At 35.0% G+C, this 11,358-nt stretch overlaps 2 protein-coding genes across 2 annotated transcripts; both read left to right on the plus strand.

Annotated features, from left to right (window-relative positions):
* Positions 1-1,127: 1,127 nt before the first annotated feature.
* LOC125185526 (flavanone 3-dioxygenase 2-like) lies at positions 1,128-3,004 on the plus strand. Its single transcript, XM_048082075.1, has 3 exons — positions 1,128-1,369; positions 1,916-2,246; positions 2,783-3,004. Exons 1-3 carry the CDS (start codon positions 1,128-1,130, stop codon positions 3,002-3,004), a joined length of 795 nt encoding a protein of 264 aa, XP_047938032.1.
* Positions 3,005-3,317: 313 nt separating this feature from the next.
* LOC125185538 (2-oxoglutarate-dependent dioxygenase 19-like) lies at positions 3,318-10,079 on the plus strand. Its single transcript, XM_048082087.1, has 4 exons — positions 3,318-3,623; positions 3,729-3,970; positions 4,379-4,709; positions 9,816-10,079. Exons 1-4 carry the CDS (start codon positions 3,339-3,341, stop codon positions 10,077-10,079), a joined length of 1,122 nt encoding a protein of 373 aa, XP_047938044.1. The 5' UTR covers positions 3,318-3,338.
* Positions 10,080-11,358: the final 1,279 nt, after the last annotated feature.

The following is an 11,358-nucleotide window of genomic DNA, read 5'->3' on the forward strand; positions in this document are numbered from 1 at the left end:
AAGCACCGTCACATGCCGAGCCTCGGGCTCCGGCATGTTTCGAGTGGCCTAAATAAACTACTCCCTCCGTCCCCCAATCATCTTCATATAATTTTAAATGATTAGTCAACGCTTTTTCTTGATTTATGGATTATATAACAAACTTGGAAACTTGTGTTGGGTATCAATGGTACGATGGTGTACAAAACACCAAATACACGACTTGATGATATACATAACACCAACACAACACTACAACACTTTTGAAGACATATTCCAAAACACTCTTGGAAGACACACCTCACAAGACATCCAAGGACACACCTCTAGTTCGATGAGGACACACCTCACCACTCTTTACTTAGCTACACTTTCTTCTCTTGGACTCGCTTGACACACACGTACATTCCACTTTTGTACACTACTACAAAATGGCATAATTAGAGGTGAGCAAAAAAATCGAAAATCGAATATCTGAACCGAATCAAATGAAATTTTAAAATTCGATTCAATTTTTTCGGTTTATTGTTTAGGTTCGATTTTGAAAACACAAATTTTTTTATTTTTCGGTTCGGTTCAGTTCAGGCAAAAAAAAAAACTGAAAAATCAAATAGCCGAATTATATTTTAAATATAATATTATATATATATTCTATTGATCTAATATATTATACCATTATATAATATATATTCTTTTTAATATATTCTCTACAATATTTTTTATATGTTTTTTATTTATTTTATAGATATATTTCTATCATATAAAATAAAATATATTATATATATTAATATAAATATGTTTTTTTTTCGATTTTTCGATTTTTTGGTTTTTTCATATAAATTTAGTTTTTTCAGTTTAGTTGTGTTTATTAAGTTCGATTTTCGGTATTTCGGTTTCGATTCTTTGATTTTTCGGGTTTTATTCGGTTTGGATTTTGAACTAAATTCGATTTTTCGATTTTAGTTCGGTTTGGATAAAAAATCGAACCGAAACCCGAATGCTCACCCCTAGGATAATGTCTTTATATAGACATCCAAAGTCTGTTAGGAACCTAGGGAATTCTAGTTAATTCTAATATATTTGGATTATAGTCTTCTCAGTTTCTTCTTTTTTTTTCTGACAATATGGTTTATGACTTATGAGTGCAGATGGTGAATCATGGCGTGCCGGAGGACTTGATTGCTTCAATGTATACAACACTGAGGGAATTTTATGCCTTGCCAGACGACAAGAAGAAGCAGTACCACGCGAAAAGCACTTCGTCTCCAATCGCCTGCGGGAATTTCAACGTGAAGAGTACTTCCAAACAGACCTTCACTCTGTGGAGGGATTACCTCAGGCTATACGTGCACCCCGATTTTCACTGCCCCACCAAACCTGAACCATTAAGGTAACTAATACAGATTAATTATCTTTCGAATACTATACAGAGGTGTGATCCGCTGCTTACTTTCCTAAGTTGCTAACTTTGCTGACTCATGAACGAAGTGTATTGAAAATGTCAACACGATCACAATAAAATATGAAAACAAATTTGTGTTGGTATTATAATTCACTATGAAATGTCAACATGATCGTGTGATGAGTTAACAAGTTAGCAATTCAAGAGAATTTAGCATTATAACGTACCCTTTTATACATATGTAAATATAGGAAACCCTAATTTTGGTAATAAGAGAATTTGGGTTGGGCCTAAATATAGTAGTTTTACTTAGATGCCCAAACTATCGCGATCATGAACTGATTCACTTTCTTTCAATTTAAATTCTTCATTAAGAACCTTCTTAGGCAATTGTATATGATTTTTATGAGTCTTAGTTTTGAGTGAAAAGTTAGTTAATCAAAGTTCAACCTTAACTTATTAAAATCTAATTTCATAATCTAGTCCATATGTCTTTTGGTGGTATGGTTAGTCATTTTGCTACAAATATTGCAGGGATATTCTGATGGAATACACGGATAGAACTCGGAAAATTGTCCGGGAACTATTGGGAGCTGTTGCAGAATCGATGGAGCTCGACCGTGGCTACGTGGAGGAAGCTTTGGAGCTGAAATCGAGTTTTCAAAAATTTGGGGGGAGTTTATACCCACCATGCCCCGAGCCCGAAAAAACCCTAGGGCTGCCAGCACATAACGATCCGGGTCTCTTCACTATATTGATCGTCCGCGACGGGCTACCCGGCTTGCAGATCGGTCGCCAAGGCCAATGGATTGAAGTGAATCCTCCTCCCAATTCTATGATTGTAAATGTTGGAGATCAGCTTGAGGTAACTATTCTTTACCTACTTCTATCTATCTCGGGTTTTGATCCATGCAAAACTAGTTCTAATTCTAAATATAAAAACGCATAACAAAGGATGACCTAAAAACGCACTTTTAGGTCACTGTTAGTCCATACTTAGGTCATTTTAATGAAGGATGGCCTAAAATGATCTAACTATGACATCAAACCGAAGTTTATAAAATGACATAAAACTTAATGATGATCTTCCGTATTTTTAGTTATTATTGACCATCAGATCGCCTAATCTTGGGCCACGATTTGGTAGGCATTTTTGTATTAAGGTGCATTTTTATTTTGTTCATTTTCCTATATCTATCTATATAGTAAAAAAAATGGTAAAGCAATACTAATCAACTATTCATTTAAGAATATATTTTAGGGATTCAAATTATCGATAGGGCATTTGCATAACAATTTACATAAAATTTGAAAAAAATAAGTGAAAATTTGAAATTATGAATACAGTGAATTTATAATTTTTTTTACGTTTTTACTATAAGCAATTATTATTTGGCATAGATATTTAGCAACGGAAGATTGAAGAGCTCTTGGCATAGAGTGGTGGTAAACAAGGAAAGAGAGAGAATGTCGGTTGCGGTGGGGCATGGTCCGGGCAAAGACGTGATGGTGGGGCCAGCCGGCCCTCTAGTAGAGCGGGATGGACGTGCCTTCTATCGTTCTATGAAGTATCAACAATATGTCGAGTCTCAGCTCACCCGTGCTTACAATGGCATGTCCTAAAAATATATAGTAACGACGAATGTGCCTCTTATTTTCCACTATCACAATTTTATTATAGTCCATTTTTGTATACTAGGTCATTTTAAATTACAGATGATTTGAATGGGAAACATTAATTTACAAATATTATTTGTGACTAATTGATCACCTTCGTATAACCAACTTGGAGAATTTAAATGTAATGTGAACACTTAATTTTCTTGATTTATGACAAACTTGGACACATTAAATAATAAAACCCAAAATTCAACTCTCTATATAGTATATATACAGTCTCATGATCAAGGCTATTATACACTAAGCCCATATTAAATTTGAAAAAAAAAAAAAAAAGATGGCAGCAGCTGCAGTTTCTAAAACCTCTTCAGCTGATGATACTGGTATTAATCACCCATTTGAGTTCAACAAATCAGTCCAATCCATTATAGATTCTTCCGATCTCAAACATCTCCCTTCCAAATATAACTTCGAACTCGGAGGCGGCAATGACACGAGCGCTACGAGCTGCGAATCGCTCCCTGTCATCGACTACTCCGCCCTCACCTCCATGGACCCTCAACGACGCTCTAAAGCCGTGGTTGAACTCGCTCGAGCATGCACGGATTGGGGGGTTTTCTTCGTAAGATCAAGATCATGTTTTATGTCTTAATTAGGGCAAATTTTTCGTAAAAAGTAGTATAAAATTAGCCCTATGTTTTATAATGAATAATATTATTTGTGACAGCTGGTGAATCATGGGCTGCCAGATGAGTTGGTTGCTTCACTATTTGCAACGCTGAGGGAGTTTTTCAGCTTGCCCGACGACGAGAAGAAGCAGTACGCGGGGATAAGCACTTCTTCTCCGATCGTCTGTGGGAATTTCAACGTGAAGACTACATCCAACCAAACCTTCACTTTGTGGAGGGATTTTCTCAAGATCCATGTGCACCCTGAGTTTCACTGCCCCTCCAAACCCGAACCACTAAGGTAGCTCAGGGATTAATTTGTTAGAAATTCATAGATTCCATCCTAAAATTAATCGGTAATGGTAATTAATTTAATAATTTCAATTCCTTCTTTACAATAATTTGTTACGGACTCAATTCCCACATCGGTTTTGAGAGCAACTGGTGTAGGGTATATAGGCTAAATGGGTTCTCTCCTAACAGGCTAGTCTTTTGGGATGAGTCCCGTTTGGTCTGTATCATAATTACACTAATGTAAAAATTGTTATAGTACTTATTTTGTTTTATTTGTCAAGATCCTCCCTCAAAACATTAAATTAAAACATTTCTTTGATCGGGTTGGACCAATCAAAGCCCGTAATGGCACAAACATACTTCTGAGTTAGTCATTTTTTCAGTTTCGGGGATTTTATTGTGTTTGATTTTGAAGGGATATTGTGGCGGAATACACGGGAAGAGTCCGGACCATGGTCCGAGAGATGGTGGGAGCGATAGCCGAATCCATGGAGCTCGACCGTGACTACGTGGAGGAAGCTTTGGAGCTGAAATCAAGTCATCAAAAATTAGGTGCGCATTTCTATCCACCATGCCCTCAGCCAGATAAAACAATAGGGTTGCCGCCACACAACGACACGGGTCTCTTCACTATACTGGCCATCCGCAATGGAGAACCCGGCTTACAGACCGACCGTCAAGGCCAATGGTTCGAAGTTATTCCTCCTCCCAATTGTGTGATAGTCAATGTTGGTGAACACCTTGAGGTAATTAATTAACTAGTACTATATCATTAAATGAATTAAAACTATTTTTAATTCCCGTGCCCAAAAGAACTGTTTCACTTGTGGCGAGACAGATATTTAGCAATGGAAGAGTCAAGAGCGATTTGCATAGAGTGGTGGTGAATAGGGAAAGAGAGAGATTGTCGGTCGCAGTGGGGAATGGTACGGGCAGCGATGTGATGGTGGGGCCAGCCGCTCGGCTGGTGGAGCGAGACGGCCGTGCCAACTATCGTTCTATGAACTATAGAGAATATATGGAGTCTCAGTACACCCGTGCTTACAATGGCATGTCGATGCTTGATGAACAAAAGATACATTATTAAGGTCAATGGTCGAAATACTTGGCCACCTACTCACCTCTAGTGGATTGTGTTTTGATTTTTTTTTTTTTTTTTTTTTTTTTTTTTTTTTTTTCAGTTATTGTCGTTTTGTCATTTGATTATCAAAATATTGTCGAGCATATGTATAAGTTCGTTTATGGGTCGAACTGCCTTAGGGGTAATGGTTTCATTATAAAGAGGTGAAGTAATGTCTTGGTTATTATCATGAAACTTATTCCAAATTTTAATCTTTTTAATATAGCTATGAAAAATTGGCTTAAAATAGTATTCTTAATGCAATTAAGAATATTAATTTATGTTTTAATATATAACATCAATTAGGGTTGGGGATTCAGTCGGTTCGATTAATAAATCAGTTAATCGAATCCTTTTTTTCCAAATTCAAGAACTGGAACCGAACCTTAAGTCAATTCGGTTATTTGAGGAACCGATCGGTCCTGGTCGAAGGAACCGAAATTCAGTGACAGACAATAAAAAAATTTGTTTGCATTTGATCCATAATGTTCCTTCAAATTCAATGCTTCAATATTTAACATCTAAAATTCATAAATAGAAATCATATATTCATATCGGTAGAATACTGGTGGTTTTAATTAGTTAAACCATAATATCATCACAAACATACACTACAAAATTTAAATACTAGATATTCATATTGACAGAATATGCTAATTGCCTAAGCGGGCGACGAACGAGGGTTTTTACTTTTCATTTCTTTTTGTACTTTTCAAAACTGAAATAAGAAAACTAAAATTAATATATAAAAAATAAAAAATTAAATATTAAAAAATATTGGTTATTCGGTTCTAACCTTTCGGTTATCGGTTAGAACTAAGAACCGAGATTAGCTTTAACCTACTAATCGAAACCGAACCCTAACCTTTTTTTCGGTTCAAGGTTAACCGAGAACCGAAAAGATAAGGTTCGGTTCTCGGCTAACTGAGAACCGAGAACCGTTTCCCAGGCCTACCATCAATAATTTAAAAATATCCTCATTATTGGTGTCTCAACTAAAATTAAAGGATGCAAATAGAAGTGTCCTAATAAAACAAAAGATTAAGTTAATTTATTTTTAATTTAAAAAATCTTTTTTTGCGTCCCAAATTGTTATTGTTTTTATAATTTTCTGACGTAAGTAATTTCGTCTTGATTTTTGTAACCTTAAAAAATACAATAAGTTTTTTGCAGTGCATGTTAATGTGTTATGCTCCCTTCCTCCCATAAAAACAGGCAAATTAGGGTTGAAATAATGTAGTGGGCGATGGAGCCCATAAATTAATAAAGTGCTTCCTTTGTCTCCTTTGTCTCCTTAAAATAGAAACTTTTGAAGTGGCATGAGTTTTAGAAAATTTGTAAAGTAAGAGAATGATAGAAAGAAAAGTACGTAAGTGCAAAAATAAGTTTCATCTTATTAAAGAAAAAAAAATCCTTAATAGAAAGTTTCTATTTTTGAAAGACGATGGAAATATTTGCATGGAAAGACGAAAAAAGAAATTTAACATATTTCTATAAGACGGTGGAATACCATATAAGGAGTAATTAGGATAAGTGAAAAACGTAGGAATTTATTTCGCTTTGCATTTTATTTTTTTAAGAAACAATTACGCCTGATCATCAAATGTGAGAAATCTAAAATAAATTTTTGCATTGCTCACTCGTCCTAATTACTCCTTACCCATTTTATAGAAATATACTTTATCCATTTAATAGTAGAGTCATTTTTTGCAACCGGGAGATTAAGAAAGAGTATTAAATATATTAAATGAAGAGATAATAAAGAAGGAAAAAGAGAAAAACAGATAGAATAAAGTAAGAGAGGGAAAAACGCAAGTAAGGAAAAAAGTGTTACTCCGTCCGTTCACGAATAGGAGTCCCGTTTTTCTATTTTGGTCGTTCATGAATATGAGTCCCGATTTATAATTACCATATATAGTAAAGAGACCACACATTCCATTAACTCATTTCACTCACATATCATTTAAAACTAATATATACAAGTGGGACCCCTATTGCACTAACTTGTTTCCACCCACATTTCTTAATAATTCTTAAAACCCGTGCCGAATAGAAACATAAGTAAAAAAGTTAACGCCATTTAAACGCATATAACGAAATGTACTAAATTGAAACACGAATGAAACTTTTTGTATTATTATGTAAACTTCAAACTTTTTGTACTAATACGAAACAAAAATGAAACATTTTGTATGACTTATATATTTACCCCGAATTTGAAAATAGAGTTGATAATATTTGACACGGCACAAAACCACTATACAAGCATACACAAAATCACTAGATCTAGTATCAAGTCTATTGCATTTGTGCCCTCGGCGAGTCAACCTAATAAAGACCGATTATTTAGAGCTGGATGGCAGGACGAATTAGGAAACTCGTCAATAAATTAATAATATTATAGTTTTAGTTATTTTAACTCCTATTTTTATTACTTAATAGAGTTAAATTATGTTATCATTTTCTCGCTTTTCATATGATGTCTTAGGTTATCGTAAGTCGTAACAGGTTCAGTAGTAGTAGTAATAATAATAATAATAATAATAATAATAATAATAATAATAATAATAATAATAATAATAATAATAATAATAATAATAATAATATTATTATTATTATTATTATTATTATTATTATTATTATTAGTAGAGAATACTGATGGTAATGAACAATTAAACACTATTAACAAATCGAATAGGAATTAAAAATACCAATAAATGGAAGGGTGTCAAATTCAATTTATCATTGTCAATTAAAGACAAAAAAAAAAGAGATATTTTATTTTTTTTATTTAAGAAACCGGCCTTCTCCATAAAGTTGTGCACTTTTGTTTTGTATTTTCTACTCTAGCGTTTAGGTCAAATAAATTTTTCGCCGTTTAGGTGAAATATGAAAGTGTTGTACATGTGCATAATTATTATATTTATGTAAATATGAATTCGAAAAGAACTTCTTAAATAAAATATGACCTATACATTTATAAATATTTCTTAGCATCTTGTGTTAATAATTTTATTTAATGTTTCGACCCATTTGGAATTATAGAATTTTTATTCAAGAAAAGAGTTGACTCTTTCAAAAATAATGGCTAGATGTACGCATACGAGGTATTATTAATAATAAAATTTATAGTATAACTGAAAGATGAAGATATGATCATGTGCCTCTTATTTTCTATACTTTGAAGTGCCCGTTTGATTGGCCACGTTAGAAAACAATCGAAAACAATTCTGCATCGAGATTTGATTGGGATGTAATTGACGGATTTAACCTTGTTCGATGACAAATCCTATTGAATAACTAGATCAGATCAATTTAGTTAATAACAGAGATATCATTTTTAGATCGTTTTAATTCCCACGAGTTCATACCTCTCGTATTGAGAGATATCATTTTTAGATCGTTTTAATTCCCACGAGTTCATACCTCTCGTATTGAGTAAAACGTTCGAAAATTAATTTAATTGGTATCTAAAAATGACTTTCGTGTTTTTATTCTCATCTTTCTATTTTTAATCTAATAGTTCCAATGTCTCTCTTATTTTCTACTACCATGGAGTATAATTTAACTAAAGTCCACTTTTGTACATTACATATAATAAAGAATTGAATGGGAAACATGTAAATTAAATTATGATCTGTGACTGTAGATCACCTTCCTTGACTAACATAACGTGGTGTATTTAATTTTAAATGTAATGCCAACGCTTTTCTTGGGTTGATTTATGGCAAACTTGGACATTTTAAATAATAAAACCCAAAATTCAATTCTCTCTATATATATAATCTCATGATCAAGGCAAATATACACTAAGCCCAAATTAAATTTGGAAAAAAAAAAAAGATGGCAGCAGCTGATGATGCTTGTTTGGATAGCCCCTATGAGTTCAACAAATCAGTTCAAACCATTGTAGATTCTTCCGATCTCAAACATCTCCCTTCCAAATATAACTTCGAACTCGGAGCCAGCAATGACACGAGTGCTACGAGCTGCGAATCGCTCCCCGTCATCGACTACTCCGCCCTCACCTCCACGGACCCTCAACGACGCTCTAAAGCCGTTGCTGAATTCGCCCGAGCATGCACGGATCGGGGGGTTTTCTTCGTAAGTACTCCCTCCCTCTATCCACCATCAAATGACCCATTTTTCTTTATCGTCTGTCCGTCAATAAATGTTTCATTTTAGTTTTACTCTTTTAGCAAGTAGACCCCACATAAAAAGCAGGATTCATCTCTTCTACTAACTTTTTCTCCACAGTCTTTTATAAAGTTAAGTAATTTCTTAAAACCCGCGTCAGAGAAAAAAAAATGAATAAGATTGTTTGTGAGTGCAGCTGGTGAATCATGAGCTGCCGGAGGAGTTGATTGCTTCACTATTTGCAACAATGATGGAGTTTTTCAACTTGCCTGACGATGAGAAGAAGCAGTACGAGGGGAAAAGTATTTCTTCTCCGATCGTCTGTGGGAATTTGAACGAGAAGACTACATCCAACCAAACTTTAACTTACTGGAGGGATTTTCTCATGATCAATGTGCACCCAGAATTTCACTGCCCCTCCAAACCCCAGCCGTTAAGGTAGCTCACACATTAATTTATTAGAAATCCATGGATTTGATCATTTGATCATAAAATTTGTTGGTTATAGTAGTTTCATATCTTTCCTTACATTGAGGTGAAAATGGATCACTTGTGGCGAGACAGACGCGACATTAACTAGAATTGTTTGGTGCAGATATTTAGCAATGGGAGATGCAAGAGCGATTTGCATAGAGTGGTGGTGAACAGGGAAAGAGAGAGACTGACGGTCGCAGTGGGGAATGGTCCGGGCAGCGATGTGATGGTAGGCCCGGCCGCTCCGCTAGTGGAGCGAGATGGCCGTGCCAACTATCGTTCTATGAACTATCGAGAATATACGGAGTTTAAGTGCATTAGTGCTTACAACTCCATGTCGATGCTTGATGCACAAAAGATACTGAGCACGAGTTTTAATGTATAATTGGTAAAGTAAGAGAGATGTAGAAAGAAAAAATAATTAAAGTATGATTAATGGAGAAAGAGTCTCACCTCAACAAAGAGAAAAGAGTTTCCAAAATTAGAAAGTGCATATTCTTGTATTAAAAATGCAAGAGTGTATATTCTCGTGGGACGTACTAAAAATAAAAGAGTGCATATTTTAAATTAGAAATTGCATATCTTCAAGGCATATTAGTGTTTTTATCATTATTAAATACTAAAGTAAAATTTAGACAAATTAAGAAAGAAAATAAAAGATAACAAAATAAGAAAAGATAAATGGAGCAGCACGGACTGCAACTGGGCTACACTCGTGCCCCAACCTGCAACCCTCCCCCAACGCACTCGTACCGTGCCGGGGCTCGGGCTCGGGCATGTTTCGAGTGGCCTAAGTAAATAAAATCATGTGTAGACATTATTGCGAACATATTCTAGAAAATTGTGTTCTAGGTTTTTTTTAAATTCCACATGAACTGAATGGGAGACATTTTAAAATTTAATTTGGGACAATTTGCCATTACCTATCAATATCATCTTCATCCGGTCCATTTATAGAATTTTAAATGTAATACTGCATCAAACACATTTCTAAATTTATGAAAAGCATGGACAATTTTTAAAATAATACCAGAATTCAACTTTTCCTATACAACCAATTGGGGATATGCAAAATCAAATTAAATACTATTAAAAGATATGTTGGAGATTTAGACGAGATCTTGAGTGTGATTTGGATGCTCGAGGTAGCGCAGTTGGTTTGCTTAGAGCAGTGGCAATGGTGGCCGATCGCGAGGGCCCTTTGATCGGCCACCCAATCGGCGCCCACAAGCCACCATTGCGGGGGGAGGGCCAATTCTCCTTCCCCAACGCCTCCGCCCCATGACCGATCAATCGCCCCAGCCGATAGCTCATGGGCTCCACATCGGCCCTGCGATGGGCCTCCATTGCGGAGGTTCGGGCCGATGGCGGAGCCGATTTTCACACTCCTTTATTTTTTTTTAAATTAATTTTTAAATTTTCTTCTCCTATTATAAATACCTCAATCTCCTCTCCTTCATTTGACACACTCACATCTTTCTTGTTGTATTCTGTTTTCCAATATTGTAATGCATCGAAGAATGAATTTATTACGTAATTTTATTTATATTATTTAGACATTTATACTTTATTTATACTTCTCGTACTCCACCAAGAACAAATTGACCTGCTTATTAATCTTATCCCAGTGCTTGCGGAGCGGCTCCCTATGGCGCTTGTAAGCG

The sequence above is a fragment of the Salvia hispanica genome, chromosome 4 (assembly GCF_023119035.1).
Source record: "Salvia hispanica cultivar TCC Black 2014 chromosome 4, UniMelb_Shisp_WGS_1.0, whole genome shotgun sequence".
In the NCBI taxonomy this organism is placed as follows: domain Eukaryota; kingdom Viridiplantae; phylum Streptophyta; class Magnoliopsida; order Lamiales; family Lamiaceae; genus Salvia; species Salvia hispanica.